Source organism: Desmodus rotundus, chromosome 5, assembly GCF_022682495.2.
Source record: "Desmodus rotundus isolate HL8 chromosome 5, HLdesRot8A.1, whole genome shotgun sequence".
Classification (NCBI taxonomy): domain Eukaryota; kingdom Metazoa; phylum Chordata; class Mammalia; order Chiroptera; family Phyllostomidae; genus Desmodus; species Desmodus rotundus.
This window is the reverse complement of record NC_071391.1, coordinates 78,563,879-78,587,969: the sequence shown is the minus strand read 5'-3', so window position 1 is coordinate 78,587,969 and position 24,091 is coordinate 78,563,879. Positions and strand designations below refer to the sequence as shown.

General features: G+C 34.4%; 1 protein-coding gene across 1 annotated transcript in view; it reads right to left on the bottom strand.

Moving 5' to 3' along the window:
* Nucleotides 1-724: 724 nt before the first annotated feature.
* The window catches only part of CUL5 (cullin 5), a 102,615-nt gene continuing 79,248 nt past the window's right edge, over nucleotides 725-24,091 (bottom strand). The window contains exons 12-19 of the mRNA XM_024570721.3: nucleotides 16,719-16,851; nucleotides 15,730-15,861; nucleotides 12,326-12,449; nucleotides 11,571-11,746; nucleotides 10,890-11,051; nucleotides 9,845-9,963; nucleotides 8,827-8,950; nucleotides 725-4,772 (exon numbers count right to left, since the gene is read on the bottom strand). Of these exons, the coding sequence (XP_024426489.1) occupies nucleotides 4,578-4,772; nucleotides 8,827-8,950; nucleotides 9,845-9,963; nucleotides 10,890-11,051; nucleotides 11,571-11,746; nucleotides 12,326-12,449; nucleotides 15,730-15,861; nucleotides 16,719-16,851 (1,165 nt within the window). The 3' untranslated portion in view covers nucleotides 725-4,577. The remainder of the gene's footprint in view (nucleotides 4,773-8,826; nucleotides 8,951-9,844; nucleotides 9,964-10,889; nucleotides 11,052-11,570; nucleotides 11,747-12,325; nucleotides 12,450-15,729; nucleotides 15,862-16,718; nucleotides 16,852-24,091) is intronic.

Genomic DNA, 24,091 nt, shown 5'->3' with positions numbered 1-24,091 from the left:
AGAGAGACAATCAGACTATGGACTACTTTTAAGATGTTTAGCAAAGAGGAGAGGAAAGGGGAAAATAAGGTCATACATAGTGTGATCAGGGCAGAGGAAGGAATTTTTTTTTAAGGATGGTGGATACTTGATTATGTTTGTAAGCCAGTGTGTATCGGCATCACCTGGAGGGGTTATTAAAATTCAGATTGCAGGGCCCTGCCTGGAGAGTTCTGAACCAGGAGGCCTGAAGCAGGGCTCAAGAACTTGTATTTCCAGCAAGTTCTCAAGTGATGATAATGCTGCTGGTCTGTAGATCAAAACTTTGAGAACCCCTGTTGTAGGTTAAGAAGGAAGTAACCAAAAGAAGTGTGTCTGGAAAATACAGGAAATGTAGATATTTTTAGAGTAAAACACAGGAGGCAGAAGGGACTCAGTGAAGAGGTAAAATAGTTAGCCTTGAGTAAGAAGTGAGGTATCTCCTCTGAGACAGGGAGGCAGATGAAGATACACACTGTAAGACGTAAAGTTTAGAGGCAGAGAGATGGCAAGTTATGAGTTTGTGCCCAAGGCCCTGTTTTTTTTTTTTTTTTTCCCCCTGCTTGTTTTCTCAAAGCAAAGTCTTCTGTTGGAACGGAGGGGCTAATATAAAGCAGAAGAAAAAAATTACAGTCACAGGAAAAGAAACGTGTAAAGAGGTATTCCTAAACCCACTCCCTCCCTCCCTCCCTTCCTTCCTTCTTTCCTTCCTTCCTTCCTTCTTACTAACCTTATTACTATCTCTAGCTTCAAAACAAAATTTTACAAGTTTTCAAATACATACCAAACATGGAATAATTTATATTTTTAACTTGCATCTAATATGAAATTTAAATTTTAGTTAGGACAAGGCCTATCCAAACTGATGAATGAATGTACTAATCCCTTTCAGGTGTGGAATTTTTGACCTCTTCTCCGCACGAGAGGCATCTGCTGAAATCAATGGCAAAGCTACATTTCCTGACAGCTTTCATTTTGAACTAGACTTTGAAATCCAAGAAAAATAAATGTGTTACTTTTCACATTTCTGATTCCAAAGGCTGGCTGAGATTTACTATTTTGCCATGAACTATATAAATATGCCTATTACAAAAATTTTAATTAAACTCTTAGAAACTATTTTACAGTAGAACATCAACATTTTCTGGGTAGGTGGAAGCTTTTATATTACATTTTTATTTTGCAAGAAAATAAATTATACAACTTAAAAATAAAATTCAAAAATTAAGCAGTTCATCAAAATATTTCAGCCTACTGCATACAGAAACTGCTACTATTTAAAATTGTACAGCATTATCATCTCAGTATGTAGTGGCACACATTCAAAATCGTATATACCATCCGAGGATAGATAACAACTTAGGAACTCAAATTTGTTCAACACTCCAGAAGACATATATAGTGTAGATGACCGGAAAGTTCTCATGTAATGTTTAACTCACAAACATGACTTTGGGAGAGTATGTAAGATAGCATTCCAGTCATTTACATGAAAACAGAAAAACCACCTTGAGTTTAAGATAGCAAATCTTTCTGGAAAATTAGCAAATCTTTCACCCAAATTGAATTTTTAAAATTTGCCCTTTGTGGGCTAATGAAATCCTCCTGCAAATAATACATAATGCTTTTAAACTACCCCAGTCATATTCCGTATTAAATTTAATAGGAAGTAAAAACAAAAAAGTTAACATTCCATTTTTTGAAATTTTGACATTTATGCACAAAGTAAAGACTTAAATAAGCAGGCTGACAGAATGCAGAGACACCCTCCAATAAATGTAAAAATTGGAAGACTTCAGAATTTATTTCAAGATCCTCATTAAATCATTGGAACCTAATGGTCTAATATTTATCTAACTGTAAGCATTAAAATTGTTCTATATTTTTACTTTGTAAATTTACTTTCATTCTATTTACTCTGGCAATGAGATGGCAATAAAGGTTAACATTCTGGAGATGACTCCAGCTTTAAATTAGAAGACAAATGTTCAAAACTTAAATTAACCTGTGAAGAGTCCTATTGCCATACTACTCGTGAGGAAAAAAAGGTGTACATTTTTTCCCCGTAACTAGGTCAGGTTTCATTCCTGCTCAGATAGCACTAATTTTAAGTGCACGTTATAAAAAAGGAACCTGATAAAGAATACTAACTGTGATTCTGTCTTTAGCAAATTGCTGGTAAGCTTTTTTTTTCAGATTCTTTTTATTTAAATTAGCAAACCTATCGTCAAAACATATTTAAAGGAAATTCAATAATGGTATAGGCACCTTGTCAACTGAATGGTTTTCATATACACCAAAAAGTAGTTAAACATCTGTGTATATAACAAAAAAATTATGAAAACTGTGAACCTACAGTATTTACTGCTGTTATGTTCCCCAAAAATACGATTAGGACATAATTAGCTACTTAAAAATTTATAAAATTTAATAGAAAAGTTTTCTATGAGTTACCCACTTTTGCATTAAATTTGCCTTTATTAAATCAAAACATCATGGCTTTCACTCTTAAATTTCTTTCTTTAGAAATTCCACAAAAGTTCTGAGAACAATTATGATTTAAAACAACAAATCTGAAACTTTAAAAAATAGCCTGTAACATTTCCTTCCATTCTTTTTTCCTTTGGCATTCTTATATTGGATAAGCAAATATGCCAATAGCAAACTATTTCTTAAGCATGAGGACCACAATTATTAACAATTTGTAAAAAATTTCTCCATCGTTAGCAGTCATTTAATTAGAGAAAAAGGGGAGCACAAATTTAAGTCTTCACAATATACTTGGTCTAATAATTTACATATGCTACCTTAGAGCTCAAGTGTAAGATTTCAAATTAGAAACAAAATTCCAATTTCTTATCAGTTTCAAGACAGGCATTTGACTATAACCAACAAAACCTTAAGTGTTTAAGTTTGCTTTCCTTCCTTTCACCAGGCAGCTCACAGAGCCTGCTGGGCCTGGGCAGATTCCAGGAAGTGCTCTTGAAAGCACTCTGCAGTGACGCTGGACGCCTGTCAGTGCTCCCGCACCCCATTTCCTAGTCTCTTCCAAACCATACGTTAGAAATTTTACTCAATATCAAACAAGATATGCAATAAGGTCCAAGAAAATCTGAAACATGTACCATAATGAATAAAAATCCGTTGCACCACACTTTCCCAATGGGGAATATGTTTTTCTCTTTTAAGTTGTTCATGTTAAATCTGAAACTCTTTACTACTCTGGATATTCAGTTACCAGCAACTAATAAGTTGCTACTTTGGATTGACTAAAAGGAACAAGGTAAGAATTGCCTTCTGAATGTTTAAAAATGTTTATTTTTAAAATATATAAATATATATGTACATATATTTGGCAAGTTTACTGCTCATATTAAGATTGCAACAATTTTGCTTATGCTTTTTAGGTCTTTCCTATGTTGTGGTTTTTCTCATCCTAAATGACTAATACTTATTACTTTTAAAAAGAGAATGTCTTCCTTTCCAGAAACCTGAGGCTACAAATCCCTAACCAAGAGACTTTAAAATACCAAAATATTTCTATGCTACAAATTAAGGGATCAGTTACATAACTGTATTACAGGAGAGCAGGAGATTCTGCCTTGTTTTTAATAAATTTGAATATGGCATAACAAATATTAGGTATACATATGTTATACCATATATTATACATATATTATATGTATACCTAATATTTGTTTTATGTATGTAGTGTATTAGTAAGTACACCTAATTTCGCTATTTTGAGTCTGCAATCAAAATGACCTACCTGTCTCCATATATTTTTTAAGAAAATTGAAGAAACCATTACTATAAGGTTCACTTTTTCCAAACAAGCTCTCCAACCATGTAAGATAAAAAATACTTCTTATCATTTAACAACAAACAACTAAAACAACAGTCTCCTGATTAAAGCAAGCCAGTATCTATGAGTTGGAAAAACTTAACACCATTTTTCGGCCACCATTAAAATCCAGTTGTTATGCTGAAGCTGTGTTTGAACAGATAACTTGATACTTAACTAACACTTATCTTCTCACCCACACCTGCCCTCTCCCAATGCTGGGTAGACCAGCTCACTCTTTTGATCAAGAGAAACCAAGAGTGCTATTTCTGGCTTTAATTGCATCGTAAATACAAAGCACAACAGCATTTGTCAGTGCACAAATGTGTGAAGGTCCTTCCTGGTGCAAGGTCGTTTTTGTGAGAGAGGAAAAGGAGGACAAAAGGCGGTAAGAGCCCCGCCCTCACCCTTCCCAACTGTATTTCTTCTGGTGGGCATAAGTCAAATTTTACTTTCCAAAGTTCGTAAAGGGCTCTTCATGAATGCAAGTGACTCCACAAAACAGCATGCTGTTAAAGAGTGTGTAACATGAAGGGGATGCCGTCATGCTAACTAATGTGATTGGCAAAACAGAGTTGTTTTGTTAGGTAAGGCAGAGATTTTAATATTTATGTAATCCAAGTCCAAATAAACCTTCCCCCAGCACAAACTGTTACAACTTTCTGCCCAAGCACTCCAAAATTCGGGTTCTTATTATTGTCCATGATATTCGAAATTATGCCATATATATGAAAGTGTTGATATCAGATTCATCTCTTCTGATATATTTGTGCTCTATTAGCCATTCTATTTGCTCTTTTATCATTTTCTTTTGTGGCAAGAACATGTTTTTCAAAATTTCTACTAATTCAGTCTGCAGCTGAGCATTACTAATTTTCTTCCTCATCTTCATTATTTGTATGATAGCTTCCTAAAAGAAGAAATAAAAATGAAAGAGAATTAATATACTAAATTGTTTTAAGGAAAACAAAACCAAAAAGGTCTTTCGATGTATTTCATTCTCTATCCAACATCTACCCAAATGACTGCAACACTAAGACAGCAGTTTCCAACCGGTGTGCACCCGTGTGCCCCAAGAATTTTTAAAACATGCAAATATCTGACTCTTTCGTCAGGGTCACTGACCTCTTTTCCTTAGACTGACAAATTAAAAAATGACAATGCCCAACACAACAACAGCAGTCTGGTGTGAACGCCCTGTCTTGAACTATAAATATATAGGTCATCTGATAGAGTTACGTCTTTACTGGTCGTGTCACATAATAAGGTTCAGTCTGATTGGTTAATTCTTGGTACCAGAAACCCTTATATACAAGTATAAGCACTTGATTTTTTAAAAAGTCACTTTGGGAAAAAAAGTGTTGGTAATTGCTACTATTATTATTATTATTAATTGTAAATCAATCAAAATTATACCTGTTTTTGAAAGACTGGCATATATATTCTTCTGGTGTGCTACAGAATCTTAGTAGATTATATATGCCATGAGATGAAAAGGTTGAAAACTGCTGCAATCATAGATTAATATTGAGACCAGTATCTTTTACTTAACAAATAAAAATATCTTTTTTCACCCACTGTAAAAAAAAATCTGATTACAGGTTTTGAAAACTGAGGAAAAGCAAAATTAACCTCTCTGCTGAAAGAAAACCACATCTAATGTTTTGACCAAGTCCTTTCATTGCTTTTTCCAAACTATATACATTTAAAAAATTTATCTTACCTGTGAACATATATGTACATAATCCAGTATTGTGTTAAAAATCAATTAAGATACAACTAACCCCTTCCACATAATTTTCCCCTTGTATTCAGTTATTCCTGTTTGTAGTAGCAGAAACTAGTTGATGTCTGCTTTAAAAAATCAGTGATTACTACTCTTTTTATATTTGTCAGATTAATAAGTTAGGTTATAAATATTATCTTCATTTGCACTGATTCATTAAATGTTTTCAGTTTCATCGGGAGTAAGCATTTTCATCTAGGTCAATGTCATCAATGTTTTCCTTGATGGTTTCTTTAATTCCTACGCTGTTACTAGGGTATCGGGTGATTATTCCCATTCTCAATACATCACAGGGGTCTGTGTCAAGGGCCCAAACACAAAGAAGAAAGAGGGGAAGTCTGTCCCTTCAAGCACTTCAGGATTACTGGAAGCAGGGAGAAGATGAACAAATGTAAATGCCCCAATTTCTCCCTTCTAGATTTGGTAGAGGTGAAGATGGTGGTCGTGTTAAAGAACTCAAGAAAAACAGAAAGCACAGGGGCTTGGGCTCTGGTCCCCATTTAACATGCTGGGTGGGGGTCACTTGAAGAGTGGAATGATATGATGAAAATAATTTGTACTTCTGAATCTCTCTCAGTTCCCTCACATGACGCAGCTGGAGTTTAGAGCGAATAAACCCGCCACAGGGCCTTGAGTGGCAGGAGAGGGTGATCGTGCAGCAGCAGATGACAACAATAAACGTGCCATAAACCAAGGGGCCACGGAGAAGATGCGGTGGTATAGTCTCAGAAAGCTCAAGAGCTCAGTGAGAGCACCGGACAGGAAAGTGGCTATGTGGTCCTTACCAACTGGGAAAAGAATACACTATAGTTCATCCGCTACAGACATCAGCAGTAGATAGCAACAGAAAGTCAATTCCCACAGGTGACAGATAAAGCTCTCCACAGCAAGAACCCAGGACACTGTCACAATTTATAAACATGACAGTCCCTTTATTGTCCCTACAAGCTCAAATGACTTCTTATAAACTTCAGTACATCCCGATGCCTGCCATCTGTGAAAAGAACAAATAATGGGGATGGGTGGAAGGGGATCAGGGAGAAATAAGAAAGTCTCAGCGTCACCTAAGGGAACAGATTGGATTACTAGATTAAACATAACATGGGTCAGTTTGAGACAAAACAAAAATACTTCATTTTCTCTGCACTCCTTACAGTATTATATGACTATACCTGCCATCCCATTACACATCTCAACTCAAATCCATCTGAAATTTATCCTGGGGTATAAACTAGGAATATACCAATTTTTTCCTCCAAGAAGTGTAACTTCCTAACACTTTTTATTGAATAATCCATTCCCTTTAAATTCGCCATAGAAATATTTCTTTTATTGTAAAGTTTGTCTTACTTATATAGGAAGCTTAATTCTGAGGGCTTTTCCAATTAATCTGCCTGTCATATTGTATTTTTGTAGATATTTTACACGTTCAGAGGAACTTCTCTAGTAACAAACTATAGAAATGATCCTTGAAAGTAGTCTTTTATTTTCATAGATATTTTAATAAGCTTTAATACTTGGCAAGGCAAGTTCAACCACTATCACTTTATTATTCTTTTAAGGTTTTCAATCATATTTATTCTATCTGATAAAACTGAAAATCAATTATTTAAAATTCCAAAAACATTTCTAGTTGAATTTTTATATGAATTCACTAAACTTGATATTACTATGGAAAAAATTGACTCGTTAAGTTACTTAGCCTTATCATTAAAGAGTATGGTATTTCGCCCTGGCTGGGTAGCTTAGTTGGTTAGAGTCATCTGGATGGACCAATGTTGCAGGTCTGATCTCCAGAGAGGGCACATAGAAAACTCAATCAGTGAGTGCACAAAAAAGTGGAACAACAAATCAATGCTTCTCTCCCTCTTGAATCTGTTACAAAAATACAAATAAAGAATACAGTATTCATGCTGATCAAAAAAAGCTAGACACAAAGAGTACATACACTGATTCAATTTATATGAAGACCTGTAACAGGCAAAACTAAGCAATGGTGATAGGAATGAAGTGGGCTGGAAGGGAGGGACATTGGCTGGATGGGAGACATGGGGAAATTACTGGAGTGATAGAAATGTTCTGTATTTTAGTGAAGTGATGGTCACACAGGTATATACATTTATCAAAACTCATTGAAAACTATACTTTGAAATGAATACTCTATCTTACATAAGTTACATCTCACTAGAAATTTAGAAGAAAAAGAGCATGATCTATTTATTTCAATCTTTTGACTCTCTCAGTAAACAGCCACTCTCTTCACATAAAGACCTATAAATTACTTTTTAAAGAAATGCCTATGCACCCTGGCCAGACAGCTCAGTTAGTCAGAGCATCATCCTGATAGGCCAAGGTTGCAGGTTTGATCCCGGGTCAGGGCACATAGAAGAATCAACCAATGAATGCATAAATAAGTGGAAAAACAACCCAATGTTTCTCTCTCTCTAAAATCAATAAATAATAAAAAATAAAGATAACAAATAAAATCTTTGAATTTTATGTTGTCTTATTTTCCTCTTAAGTTTTAAAATTTGTTCACTGAAAAACAGAAATGCATTTTTTATTTATTCATCTTTGTTCCTTTATCATTATATGATCTCTAAGCAATAAAAAAAAATTTAACCATTTTCCTGTTATTTGTTTTGTATTTCATTGCATTGGCCAGTAGCTTCAAACAACACTAAGTAAAGACTGTAAAAGTGGGACGTGTGGTTTTAACAAAACTATTTCTAAAGTTAAAACAATCATGTTAGTTTGCAATAGGTATTCATTATCATGTTCAGAAGGTATCATAATCCTAGTTTTAAAATGTTCCCTAATTTCATATTACAATAGAGTAAGAAGTCAAATAAAAACTTAAACATATCAATCCTAGAACTCTAATGTGTTGCTGAGATACATTTACTCAGGTATGGTCAAATGAAGACATAACCTAGGATCAAGGTTTTCCCAACCAAGAGAATCTACCAGAGTCCACAAAGCCGTATCGACACCTTTTTCTGCAGCTAAGAGAATGCCATCAGTACAATTTTTAAGTTCTAGTAAAATGAAAAGTAGCTCTACCTTACAAAAAGTTTGAACACCCACATGCTTTTCAATTCAAAAAAATGTTTGAAGATTTAAACAACAAAATGGCCAACGTTGTTCAAACTTTAGATTCTGTCTTCACATTACAAACCTGGGTCCTCAGTATCCGTAGTTGAACTATCCCTTCATTCTCTTCTTCTCTCATCCGTTCCGTGGTGAGCTGCAAGCGTCCAATCAAGTTGATTTTACCCCTCTTCTGAACTTTTGCATTTTTTCTATAAAACACATTGAATGAAATATTTTACAGGAGAGGCCTTGTAAACCTCATACTTATAGCAACATCTGAGAGAAGAGTTAGAAATATTCTGAAAATTAATATGCAGAATAGTTTAAAGGAAAGGTAACAAATAACCAACATACGTAGCTTTATTTGAAATGAACACTGTGATTTCCCTTAAACACAATAAAGGCCCTGTTAATAAAATATGGGTGACTATACTTCCTGTAATAACAAAATTAATATAATTTACATTGCCACGAAAGCAATTAGATAATGGAAGATATATAGCTTATAATTCAGCATTATCTTCTAATTGGATCTTAAGGGGGGAAAAAAAAGCTTTGTGTGGATAAAGATGCTTTAAAATGCAAAAGTATGGTTTACTCTAAACATGAAAAGCAATACAGTATAATGTCAGACACCAAAATGTACCCATGAAAAATATGTAAAGAAGTAAACATCTCTAGCTCATTAATGTTTAATAAACAACTAAATGGCATAAATCTAGAGCAGCGATTTTCAACCGGTGCGCCACAGGAATTTTTAAAACATGCAAAACCTGACTGTTCAGTCAGGGCGCTGACCCCTCTCCCTTAGACTGTGACAATGGCCAGCACAGCAATAGCTGCCCCATGTGAATGAAGCAAAATTGTATTTATTTTTTTTTTGTCAGGTTGGCCAAAAATGATATTTTTTGGTGTGCATAGAATTTTAGTAATTAGATTATATATGCCATGAGATGAAAAAGGTAGAAAGTTGCTAAGTTAGAATAATGAGTACACAGATGTGTTTTAAACATCATGTAAGAAAACTAATTACTCTGCTAAAAATAAAGCACTAAAATTCAAACAAGGTATTTTTATTTTAGACCAACCAACATAAACCTTACATTAAACTGAATTCCTGGTTCACTGAGAAGAGGGTACCTTCTGTAAAGTCTTTGGGTGAGTTGACTTGAGGTTCATACAGTAAAACTTGACGTTTGAGCTTTGGGAAAGCTACTAAAGACTATAAAAAATAAAGAGACAAAAATTAGCATTTGTTAAAAGCATTAAATACTAAGATCAATTCTCCAACATGACTAATAGCAGTAAGAAAGCATTATAAGCACAAATTCACAATTCGAACTTTTATTTGGTACCTCCATTAACATAATAATGTAAATGCATAATAAGGACAGAGAATGCAGAGAAAAGAGTTGGTTATGAGGAAACAAATGTTCTCTTCACAATAAGAAACTAGAGAGATTGGTCATACACGACCCACAACAAACACCGCTTGCCAGTTATATACCAGCTGTTTCTCTCTAGGTAATAATTTATTTTGGAACTTTTAAGAAGTCTATAGAGTAACTATAAAATATAGTTATGAGCAAGAGGCTAATGAGTACATTTTACAAGCCCACAAAAGGACCAAAGTTGTCTAATTTTTTTTAACTGATTGATTTTAGAGAGAGGAGGGGAAGCAGGGAGAGAAAGAGAGAAAAGAGAAAGAGAGAGAGACTTCTTGTTCCACTTATTTATGTATTCATTGGTTGATTCTTATATGTGCCCTAACTGGGGATCGAACCCACAACCTTAGCATATTGAGGTAACACTCTAACTAAGGTAGCTCGCCAGGGCCAAAGTTGTCTAATTCTTAAATTTTTAGTCATGATAAAATCTTTAAACACATTCTCATTATGAATCTTTTGTCACATTCCTCACAGGTAATATTTAACTACCAACTCAATCTTTTACTCTTTTTAGTTTTTGCTCTTGTCCACTTTAGCAACCTGTTTATTTTTAATTTGTTATTGTCCATAAATACCTCATTAGTGTATTTTTTTGGTCAAAATGGATTTGAGAATGTTTTGAGTTCATAAATTTATTACAAGCAAGTCAACACATTTTCTGCTGACAGGACGTAATTTTAAAATCAAAAAACAAACAAACCCATAAAGTCCTTCTAAGCTCGGCATCAGGGAGTTCAGTTGCAAGCTTTAGATTTTCAAAGCTGATTTTCTCTCTGGGTCTTTGGTTCCATGCAAACAACACAGCCAGCTGAAACGTTGTTACCTCCAAATCATACTGACCTACTTCATTCTTGAATGTTATCTATAATAGATAAAATAAAATTTAAAAAATAACAATCTTTTTCATATTGATTACCATCTCTCTACTAAATATCTCTTACATGAGATTATGTATGGGGAAGACTGGTAGTTGTCTTCCTATATCCATTCTCAATTTCTTACATGGTAGGAACATGTTTAGCAGACCTCAGTGACTGTCCAGAATACAGGCTTATCTCTCAACTTTCCCTGGAACAAAATGTAGCCATGGGACTGCGTTCTGGCCAATAGGATACAAGTGGAAATAATGGGGGGAAACTTCTAGAAGTTACCTTTAACTGAACGTATATACTCAGCTGAAAGACATAGTAAGGATCATATTGAATATCTTAAGGATGGTGCTACAATCAGAAGCTTGTGTCCCTAACAAGTTCATGGAAGAGATCCACTATTCCTGCTCAAACTTTTACATGTGACAGAAGCAGATTTATCTTGTTTAAGCAACTCTTACTTGCTACTTTCAGCCAAACCAATATCTTAACTAACAACATTATCTACTTACAATTCCATTTGACATGAGATGATGCCAATGTAATTTTCTACCACTGTGATTTTTTTTATAGAATTCTTCTACTTCAGGTATCAAATCCTCCAGTTCAGTAGGAAGTGAGACAAAGACTTTCTCAGAGCTTCTTGACCAGGCACCGGCATTCAAAATTTTTATATTAACTGAATCAGCTATAGGCAAGAATATCAGAAAAATATAGACTAAATCTGGACAATGGATAAAATTCAAAATAAATAAACACATACATACATACATACATACATACATACAGGGTAAGCTTTGGTGAAAAATAAACAGAACTAAAGATTTTGTTAAAAGTGTACTTTTGTTTCCAAAATAAGGATCAGCAAATCTAAATTCTGTTTTGCAGAATGTCTTCAAGGAATGTGGTATTTGCAACATCTTTTTATTTATTACTGCCAAGGTTTATTTATTTTTTTAAAGATTTTATTTTTATTATTTATTTTTAGAGAGAGGGGAAGGGAGGGAGAACGAGAAGGAGAGAAAGATCAATGTGTGGTTGCCTTTCACACGCCCCTCACTTGGGACCTGGCTTGCTATCTAGGCATGTGCCGTGACTGGGAATTGAACTGGCAACCCTTTGGTTGTCAGGCTGGCACCCAATCCACTGAGTCACACCAGCCAGGGCCCAAGGTTTATTTTTAATTTACTGGAAAACAAAGATATTCTTTTTTAAAAAAAGTTTAAAAGTGTAATGTGTAATATATACATAAATTATAAAATAATACCTGGTAATGCCAATTTATTATTTTTGTGCATTTCCTTAAAAGCTTGGTTCAAATCTTCAGATACTTTAATGTCCTGAAACATCCTAGCAAGCTTGTTTACATAATCTGCTGGCATACCAACTTCCTATGAAAACCAAAGAGAGGAGAGGTAATAAATAATACATAATCTGATATATTATTAGGAAAATTTTAAATAGAAAACTAAGATGCTTTAATCTTAGATGCTTCAGTACAGCTAAGATGCTAAAACATATTCATATATATTAGATCCCTTAATACAAAATTCTTCCTCTTATTTACTACAATGTTTATAGACTAATCTCTATTAAATTTGATCCTTAGAAACTAAATAGAATTGTACAGACAATCCTGGCCTTTTTTTTTTTTTTTTTTGCACAATTCCAATATGCATGAATTTGAATCACTACAGTATAGGTAATAAATAACATCAATCTCCTAACAACACAGTTCAACTTTCAGTTACCACAATATGTTAAATATGAGTAATGCATAAAGTACAAACTTCACTTCTAGCTCCTCAATCTGCAATCACTACACAAGTAACAGCACACCATATCAGTGACCAACCACACTATTTCTTTCAAAATCTGTTAATCATTTTTCAGTTCACTCAGATGGCAAAACATGTAGTCTTGTAGCATCCCTGTCTGCCAATGATAAATCCACATGACATTTACAAAAATGGATAATCAAAAGAGGTAACTCGCCAATAAAAATGATAAAAGTATACCAATGAAATGAAAATAATGCTGCAAATGAAAATAAAATAGAACATAAATGGAGTTATGGAAGAAAGAACTGACTGGGATATAATGTTGGTTCTGCCAATGCTGAAGACTCTAACTATGCAGAAGCATAGAAACTGTGAAGGTAAATGACCAACAAAAATGAGAAAAGTCATAGTGACAAAAAAGAATAAGATGCCCCAGAGGAAGTGACACAAGCAAAAAATTTCACAATACTGAAAGCCCCAAAAGAAAAAATGCTGGAAGTGGATCCAAACTTACGGAAAGTATGACAACTCTCCAAGGCATACAAAGATGCTCACTCTGTACCGGAAGTTACATGATAAGAAGGTAAATGCTAGTCAATCTACTCTTCATTTTAATAACAATGTTACTGAGATATAATTACCTACCACCAAATTGACCCTTTTAATGTGTACCATTAACTGGGTTTTTTGTACAGCATTTACAGTATTATGCAACCATCACCACTATCTAATTTTAGAATATTTTCATTATCCCAAAAAGAAAATCCATACTTACTAGAAGTCACTCCCCATTTTCCTTTCCTGTAGCTCCGGGAAACCACTAGCATACTTTCTATCTGTACAGAAATGGCTATTTTGAACACCTTGTATTAGTGGAATCATACAATATGTGCTCTTTTGTGACTGACTTTGCAGTTAGCATAATGTTGTCAAAGTTCATCCATGGTGTAGCTTGTATCGATTCTTCATTTCTTTTTATTGCCAAATAATAGTCCATTTAATGAATATACCATGTTATTATTCATCAGGTGATTTACATTTTGGGAAGTTTTTGGTGATTATGAATAATGCTGCTAGGAACATTCACATAGGAGTTTTTGTGTGGTCATGTTTTTATTTCTCTTGAGTGGAACTACCTAAGAGTAGAATTGCTGGGTCAGCTCTACACTTAACTTTTTGGGGAACTACCAAACAGATTTCCAAAGTGGCTGCACCATTTTATACTCTCAGTAGCAATGCAAGAGGGTTCCAATTTCTCCTCTTCCTTTTAAATTTTTAGCTATTCTAGTGGGAGTAAAGTGGTATCTCATTGTGGCTTTGATTAGTGTTTCCATAATGATTAATGATGTTGAAAATCTTTGCATAAACTTATTGGCCATGTGTGCATTTTCTGTGAAGAAATGTCTAGTCTAATCTTGTGTGCAGTTTTAATGGAGTTGTTCTTTTACTGTTATATTGTAAGAATTTTTATATATTTTAGATATAGCAGATATATGAATTGCAAATACTTCCCTAACTACTCAAGTTTTTCCACAAATAAAACACTTTAACTCTTAAAGTCTATGTTTTAAATTATGGTATACTAAATACATATTAATTTTGTTAATTTTTCCTTTTTCCTACATATTTGTAACAGACGGTGAGAGTTTTTAATGTTTTGACAAAAATTTCTGAAGTCAGTCACAAAACAATAATTGTTTCCCACTGATTGTTAATATAAAGATCACTTGCCTAGTATCAGTTTGCATAAGTTTTACTATCCCACACTACAAAGCAGGGTTCTCTGCAAACCTGTAATTTGAAATATATAAACATAAATGAAAAACATACAAGGAGGGACCCTAATAAAACCTTAATTATCTTCTGGAGGGCGGTTCCCTTGTATGTAACACTAGGTGAGTGTTCAAGGAACCAATCTGTATCAGCGTACCAGCTGCCGTTCTTAGGAGAGGCTGCTTTTGGTTTCAGTGAATTTTTTTTAAGTCTTTCAGCATGTTTGCCCATTTCACGATGGCTGATTTATGAGCGCACCTGCCCACACCGTGCTGAGTGTTCAGCAGTTTTTGACCAAAAACAGCATGACCTCTGTGCCCACCCTCCCTATTCAAGATCTCACCCGAGTGACTTCTTTTTGTTTCCCTGGATGAAAAAATCCTCAAAGGGAAATGTTTTGCCAATGTGGAAGAGGTGAAACAAAAAATGGCAGAAACACTAAAAGGCATCAAAATTGTTGATTCAAAAACTGTTTTGAACAGTGGAAAATATTGCTATCAAATGGAGAGTACACTGAAGGTGACTGAAGTTTAAACATGTAAGAGTAAGTACACAATTTTTAATAAATTCTGGTTTTTATTGGGTACCCCCTCATATATAACAATTATATAATTCTTATATATTAACCTAGTAATATAATATGTAACACCATATATAAAAATAAAAAACCCATTTTAATATAACTCAAATTCCATTAAAATGAACTGAAAAGAACATACAAAAACATTTTAATAGAGAAATTTAGTCAAATTAGCTATGAATGCCCTAAATAAGCCATCATTATTTACCTATTGGTTCTTTCTGCTATACAGAAGTATTTACAAACATATCAATAGTTAAGTATTTAGTACAGAAAACACCTCAAAAATGAAATGATTTGTCCTGTAGCATTATTTAACAAGGTCAATCCCAATGAGAGTGAAGGTACTTCACTAAAAGTCTATTTAAAAAATATACTTTATTAGATACCACATTTTTAATAGAATTGATGTTATAATGCTTATAAAATGTTCCCTATTTGTTTGACATTAAAGATATCACACCAAAATGCATCACTTAACCACACATATGAACCATGTGCTATATTAAGAATAAATATTACCAAAAAATTACTTACTCTTAGCCACTCTACCATATTCTCCTCAATTTCACTATCAGCAGAGATGTCTAATATAAGACGCCGTGTCAAATGAGCTTTGTGATATCTCATGAAAACATCTTTGTTTTGCACATATTTGAGTACTAAGAGCTGTAGAGAAAACAAAGTTACTGTCAATTCATATATATGCTTAGACATTTCTTTCATTTAGACCTTTCTATATCTCCCAATTGTCAAATTCAGAAATTTATATAAGCATATATAGAGAGGCCAATTAATTGCTCATCCCTGAAAAATAACCAGTCCTGATATACTACACCTCACAAATTAGTACATTTGAGACAATAACCAAACAACCTTTAAATCCTATAAACATCAACTTTTGAAATTTTATATAAATGTGATAAAACTTTACATGATGATTAAAAAAATAAACTTTACATGAAAAGCAATGGTCCTTCCCAATATTCTCTTCCACAGATCCTCTTCACTTTTTTCCTTACATTAATGTCTCTAGGCTGTTTTGTTTATACTCTCTCTGTATCTTTACTTATTATTTTCCTCTTTGTGCTCCTGGGCTTACATTACATTACATTAACAACCAGGAGAAAAACAAAAATAAAAGGAGTTATTTATTTACACTCACTGATCCCTAATTACCTATTTCGGACTCACAGAATGAATTGAAAAACCTCCTGTCTCTCAACAATCAGCAACATGCCCCCCCACCTTTTTTTTTTTTACCTTTAACAGGTGCTATAATTTAATTATCTAAAAAGAATCAATAAAGGGGAAGAATTAAATGCTACTGCCCTTTCTGGAAGCTATAGAATAAAAATTTTCAGGAAGAAAAAAGACTACCCTACAGACATCTTGTACCGTAAAATTTCTTATTAGTTACTTACAGATACACATTTTAAAAAATTGATGCTATCACATAACGTCTTATAAGCAAAACACAAATTCAAAGTAAGGCCATTAAAAATTCTGAAATAAAAAAAATGTACCACTTCTTTAAGTTTTGCTTCAATCTCTTCAGAGGTTAGTTTTTTGCTCAATGGTGTTTTCCTTAGCAACATGTCACAGTAATTGGCAAGCAGCTCAGGGCATTTTGATTCAGGCTGAGTTTTTAATCCTACCCTAAAAAACAAGTAAGAAATGATTGATATCTGCAATATTTTTCTAGAACCAACTTTCCACAAATTCCTTATGTTGTAGTAATCCAGTGATCAGAGTTGAGACTAGGGTGAGCAAAAAGACAATTCGAGCATGCAATTTAAGGAGGCACTCACTCTTAGGTTCTCTTGAGAATGAGACCTTAAATTTTGTATCCTAGGTGCCTCCTAGCGATGGCCTTGCCAATGATTTTTAAAAGATTTTATTCATACAGTTGCTAAAATACCTTTAATTTAAAAAAATTAGTAAATTTACTGGGTAACATTAATAAAATTATGTTTTAAATGTAAAATTCTATAATACATCATCTGTGTATTGCATTGTGTAAATCTGCACATGTAGGTTAACATTTAAACTTTTCATTACTAATGTTAACATCAAATTGTCCCTTCACTCTCTGAAATATTTCCAATGTAAATTAAATTCCATAGTGATGTGATATTATCATCCATTATAAAAAATTGCAAACAAGTTTTTCTCAATTAAGAACTTGTATCTATCTTTTACTTTCTCAACAAAATTTTAAAACCAGTGTATTTTATCTTTATGCTCAAGTTTTGCATTTCTTTTTATTCTACTTCTTTAAATTATGTATGTACATTCAAGATTTTAAAATTTCTTGTGTATATAAAATCTAAGTGTTATTTTATCAGAATTGAGTTATCCAAATTATTGTAAGTATACACCTCACCAAAAACAACATAATTATAGGGTATACATAAAACATATCAATATGAAAAATTTTACCATATGTGTCAACTCTTAATGAGAGGGATGAGGCTTTTTTCCCTTCCAATTATGAATCCAGGAATCACAATTGTGTTTCTACTTTTATTTTTATAAATTTATGTCTTTGCCCTAAAAAATCTTACTCATAAATAGGCAGAACTGAAAGAAGTTTTTCTTGGTATATTACTCAATTCATTGGGCACCTCCTGAGTTATTTGCTAAAAAAATACATGATGACCTAACAAAAACGTTATTTTTAATAATGCAGCAAATTAGCCATTGTGTTGAAAGCAAAGAACTGAAAACCATCTGACTTGCAAAAGAATCTGACAACTAGTCACTGAAATTCACTTTCTGTACATCAATACCAATGTTTCAAAATATTCCTTTCTTAATGCAATTTGGAGGCTTTTTATCTTCGAATGTAATATACTATAGTAAGAATGAAGGGAAGCATGCTTTTCTTTGCAATGCAAGAACTCTAGAAAGGCCCTGGCTGCTGTGGCTCAGTGATTGCATGCAGGCCTGCAAACCAAAGTGTAGCAGGTTTGATTCCCAATAGGGGGTGCGCAAGAGGCAAGCACACATTGATGTTTCCCTCTCCTCTTTCCCAACCCCTCTCTCTAAAAATAAATAAATAAAATCTTTTTTTTTTAAAAAAAGAATAATTGCAGGAAGGAGAAATTACAATGATACTTCCACCAGAGAGCTCAATTTTAGAAAAAGAATAGATGTGTAAGTTGAGGATTTAGAAACTGATTTCCTTAAAAGTATCCACACACTGGCGTACTCTAGGAAAATCTTTCTGTATCTCTCAAGGTAGACATACGCCTGTCTGAAGACCACTACTTCACAAGAATGTATCCATATCTTCCAATCCATTCACACTGCCAATGACTAGCTCCTGCAGTGGTGTATCTCCCTTCCTCCTATTCAACCTCTTGAGAAGACAGTTGGTAATCTTTTGTTGTTGTTACTTTGAAGGTAAGTGTATCATTCTCCCCCTCTGGCTGTCTTAGCTTTTTTTGTCTTTAGCTGTTGTTGTTTTTTTAACTATGAAGTACCCACTTGTATCTACCCTGCTTGGGATTAAAGAGATGTTTGAACCTAAGAGTTGTTATCATTAACAATTTCGGAAAATTATGGTCAATAGCTCAATTATTGCTTATGTTCCCCTTTCTACTTTTTATGATTCCAATTACATTGTTATAGATATTTTACCTTTCCTCAGGTAAACATTTCCATCTTATTTATCATTAATATTAATACTTATTATCTATATAAGATTATTGATATACAATCCACATGCTATAAAATTCATCCACTTAAAATGTGCAATGTCTTTTAAGCATATTCTCAAGGTTGTAGAAACATCATCATAAAATTTTCAAACATTTTCATTACTCCAAAAAGAAACTCCATACTCATTAGCACTTAAATCCCATTCTGCACCTATCCCTTCCTCACAATCTCTTGACTACAGATAATTTATACTTTGTCCCTCGTGGATTTCCTTATTCCAGACATCTCATATGGACAGAATCATACAATATGTGGCCTTCTGTGAATGACTTCTTTTACTTAGCATAATGTTTTTAAGATTCATCTATGTCATAGCATGTGTTAGTAGTTCATTCCTCTCAAAAATATTTATCTTTTTATTGTGATAAAAATAATATTAAGCGCCTTGGATGATGTGGCTCAGAGGACTGGTGCTGGCCTGTGAACCAAAAGGTTGCCGGTTTGACTGCTAGTCAGGGCACATGCCTGGGTTGTGGGCCAGGTTCCCAGTTGGGGGCATGCAAGAGACAACCCACTGATGTATTTCTTAACACACTGATGTCTCTCTCTCTCTCTCTCTCTCCCTTCCCTCTCTCTCTAAGAAACAAATAAAATCTTAAAAAAAAATTTTTAAGCATTTTACCTATTTTTAAATGTAAAAGTCAGTGGCATTAAGTACATTCACAAATGCTCTGCAAATATCACCACTATCTACGTCCAGAACTCTTTCACCTCCACAGAAACCCCATACCCATTAAAAATTAACTTCCTACTCCCCTCCCTCCCATAGCCCTTAGTAAGTCTACTCTACTATTTTTATCAATGAATTTGACTATTCTAAATACGTCATATAAGTGGAATCATAAAAAATTTGTCTGTTTGTGCCCAGCTTATTCTGTTGAATATTCTCAACGTTTCATTCATGTTATAGCATGTATCAGAATTTCATTCCTTCTCATGGCTGCATAATATTTTATTGCAGGGGTACATCCTTTTTTTTCCCTTTCAAATTGATTTTGAGAGAGAGGAAAGGAGAAAAGGAGAGAGAAACATCAGTCCATTATTCTACTTACTTATACATTCACTGGTTGATTTTATGCATTCACTGGTTAATTCTTGCACATTCCCTGATCAGGGATGAAACCCAAAACTTTAGCATATAGGGACAACACTCTAACCAGCTGAGCTACCCAGTCAGGAAGGGGATACATCATCTTTGTTATCCATTCATCAGGTAATAGGCATCTGGGTTGTTTCTACTTTTTGATTATTAAGAATAATACTGATTTAACTATTCATACTAAGTGCAAGTTTTTGAGTAGGTGTATATTTTAATTTCTCTTGGGTATATACCCGAGTGGAACTGCTATGTCATATGGTAACTCAACGTTTAACTTTTTTTTTTACAGTGTTAAATATTTATATTTAGAATTAACCAGCTGCACTCAGTGTAGATGATTCCAATAATATTTATTGGCAACATCCAAAGCCTCATAGGAGCCAGTAAACATATGCCTTCTGCTCTCCATCAGGTCTCATCAGGGTGTTGACCTTGGCCACATCAATGTCACTGAGCTTCTTCACAGCATGTTTGATCTGGTGCTTGTCGGCCTTGACATGCACGGTGAACACAAGTGTATTGTTGTCTTCTATCTTCTGCATGGCTGACTCAGTAGTCAGAGGGAATCTGATGATAGCATAGTGGTCAAGCTTACTTCTCCAGGGCGGGGAGCTCTTCCAAGGATAATCAGGATGTCTCCAGAGCCAGTGTGTTCGGCCTTTGGAAGGTATCGATGTGCAGATCTTTTTTGTGGCTGTGAATGTCTATCAGCACTGCTTTCTTTGCCTTCAAAGCATTTGCTTTGGCTTTGGTTTTGGCAGGGACAGGGCCTTCCTTTTTGGTTTTCAGTGTCCTTTTCCTCACATGGCTACACTTAACTTCTTGAGAAAATATCAAACTGTTTCCAAAGTAGCTGCACATCATCTGTGTATGATTACAATGTCTATACATCTTCACCAACACTTGCTAACACCCTTTTGTTGTTGTTGTTAAGTACTTTTTAATTTTAGCTATCCTAGTGGGTATGTGTGGTCGAGCTATTGATCTTAATTATTTTAAACTACTTATATGCTAACTCCAATACTGGAATAATCTGAGAGTCTGCTTCTAAAATGATTTTTCTCTTAGTTGATCATACGCTGCTGTCTTCACAAGACTGGTAATGTCAGACTGAATACTGAGCTCTACACACAAGAGAATCACAGAGGCACCAGATGATGTTGTCTTTCACTAACAGCAGGCTTACCCTTCTTACCTCACACCTACCAGAAGGGCTATCATCAGTAATAAATCAACAAACAAGTGCTGGCGAGGATGTGGAGAAAAGGGAACCCTCGTGCACTGTGGATGAGAATGTAGACTGATGCAACAACTACGGAAAACAGAAGGGAGTTTCCTCAAAAAATTAAAACTTAAACTGCCTTATGACTCAGTGATTTCACTTCTTGGAATACATCTGAAGATACCCAACACACTAACTCGAAAGAAGAGATGCACCCCTATATTTATTGCAGCGTTATTTTTCAATAGCCAAGATATGGAAGCAACCAAGTGCCAATCAATAAATGAGAGGATAAAAAAGGGGTGCATATATACAATGAAATATTACTTGGCCATAAAAAAGAAGGGTTGACTGGCTGGTGTGCCTCAGTGGATGGAGTGCCAGGCCACAAACCAAAAGGTTGTCAGTTCAATTCCCACTCGGGGCACATGTGCGGAGTTGTGGGCCAGGTCCCCAGTAGGGGGTGCATGTGAGGCAACTACATATTGATGTTTCTCTCCCTCTCTTTCACTCTCCCTTCCCCTTGGTCTAAAAATAAAATTCTTAAAAAAAAAAGAATGGTGGACCTAGAGAGTATTATGCCAAGTGAAATAAATCAGAGGAAGGCAAATACCATATGATTTCACTTATATGTACAGTCTAAAGAACAAAATTAATGAACAAACAAAACTGAAACAGACCATAGATAGAGAGAGCAGACAGATGGCTGCCAGAAGGGAGGGGCATTAGGAGTTTCGGTGAAAAAGGCAAAGGGATTAAGAACTATAAATTGGGCCCTGGCTGGTGTGGCTCAGTGGATTGAGTGCCGGCCTATGAACCAAAAGGTCACTGGTTCGATTCCCTGTCAGGGCACATGCCTAGATTGCAGGTCAGGTACCCAGGTGGAGATGTACCAGAACCACCCGAACGATGGACCTCTTGCATATTGATCTTTCTCTCCCTCCCCCTCTAAAAATAAGTAAATGAATAAATTTTTTAAAAAAGAACTACAAATTGGTTGTTACAAAATAGTCAGGAAGATGTAAAGTACATCATAGGGAATACAGTCAACGATATTGTAACAACTATGTATGGTGCCAGGTGGGTACCAGAAATAATGAGGGGATCACTTTGTAAAATATATGATTGTCTAAACACTCTGCTCTACACCTGAGATTAGTACAAGATAATATTAAATGTAAACTGGAATTGAAAAATAAAATTTAAGAGTGGTTCATCCTTTATTCTACTATGAAAGTCTGATAACTTTAATCCAATCAGAAACAGTTGGTTTAATCAATCCACCTCTGGTTAGCCACTGAATGTAAGGAATGTCCCTCCTGGGCTTTCAAAAGGGCCTAGTGGGTTTTGTCATCCCAGTCCTGTGTGACCACCAAAAGCTCTACTGTCCTCCAGCAGTAAAGCTCAGCCTGAGGTAAACCCAAATCTTAGCTGCATCTTTTCAGAGAAACACAACTACAAATCCTCCGCTAACGTCTGAAAGGTTCTCTCTCTTTTCTGTAAGTTTCCAACCTTTTGTACGGCTTGTTTCTGTAGTTCTTTGGTAATATTAAAATTACTATTTTCTAAATTTACCTGATTTTTCTGTTTTTTTTTTTTTCATTGAAAGTATTGGTCCATCACAAACTACTCTATTTCACCTCAGAAGTGAGTCTACAAAATAACTGAATACTACTGGCAGTTTTATTTTTATAAAACATTACTTACACCACTTCCAATAGCCACAACACCCATGTTCTGATGCTTGCATCGGCTAATAATACTAATTTTATTCCACAAAAAATTGAAAATCAAATGAAAGTAAGTCATAACTCTATGATTAAAATAGAAAACCGTGAGTGCATACTGATGTGATAATCAATGTATAAACTGGAAATCCAATGAGCAACAGGATCTTCACATAGTTTTAAAGTACCAGTCACAAAATAATTACAAAGAGAAAAAAGAATAACTTTGCAGAGGAGAAGTGTGACAAGCATGAACTTAAGTGACCAAACTAAACAAGAACTGTGATGGGACAAATCAAAATCATGCACCCTCCGAAAAGATGCAATGAGAAGAACAAAGTTTCACTTCTAATGAAGATACAAAACTGAATGTAACTACAAGAAAACATCAGATTAACTCAAACTAAGGGATATTCTACAAAATTAGTGGTCTATATCATCTTCAAAGGTCATGAGAGTCAAAGAAACTGTGAGATATGCTTTCAGACCAAATAGAACCCAAAAAATGCAATAACTAAATGCAACGCATGATTCTGTACTGGATACTTTTCCTACTAAAAAATACATTATATAGTCAATCAATGAAATTTAATAGGATCTGAGTCGATAGTATGATGCATCAAAGTCAATTTCTTGATTTTTAAGTATATTTTATTGATATTACAGTTGTCCCAATTTTTTCTCCCCCTTATTCCCCTCTACCCTGCACCCCAGTCCAACCAGAATCCCCATTAGTTCATGTCTGTAGGTTTTACATATAAGTTCTTTGGCTTCTCCATTTCCTATACTATTCTTAACCACTTCCTGTCTATTTTGTACCTACCATTTATGCTTCTTATTCCCTGTACCTTTCTCCCATTCTCCCCCGACCCTCTCCATGTGATTTCCATTTCTGTGATTCTGTTCCTGTTCTAGTTATTTGCTTAGTTTGTTTGTTTTTTCTCTTTAGGTTCAGTTGCTGATAGTTGTGAGTTTGTTGTCTGTTATTTTACTGTTCATAGTTTTGATCTTTTCCTGAGATAAGTCCCTTTAACATTTCATATAATAAGGGCTTGGTGATGAACTCCTTTAACTTGATCTTATCTGGGAAGCACTTTATTTGCCCTTCCATTGTAAATGATAGCT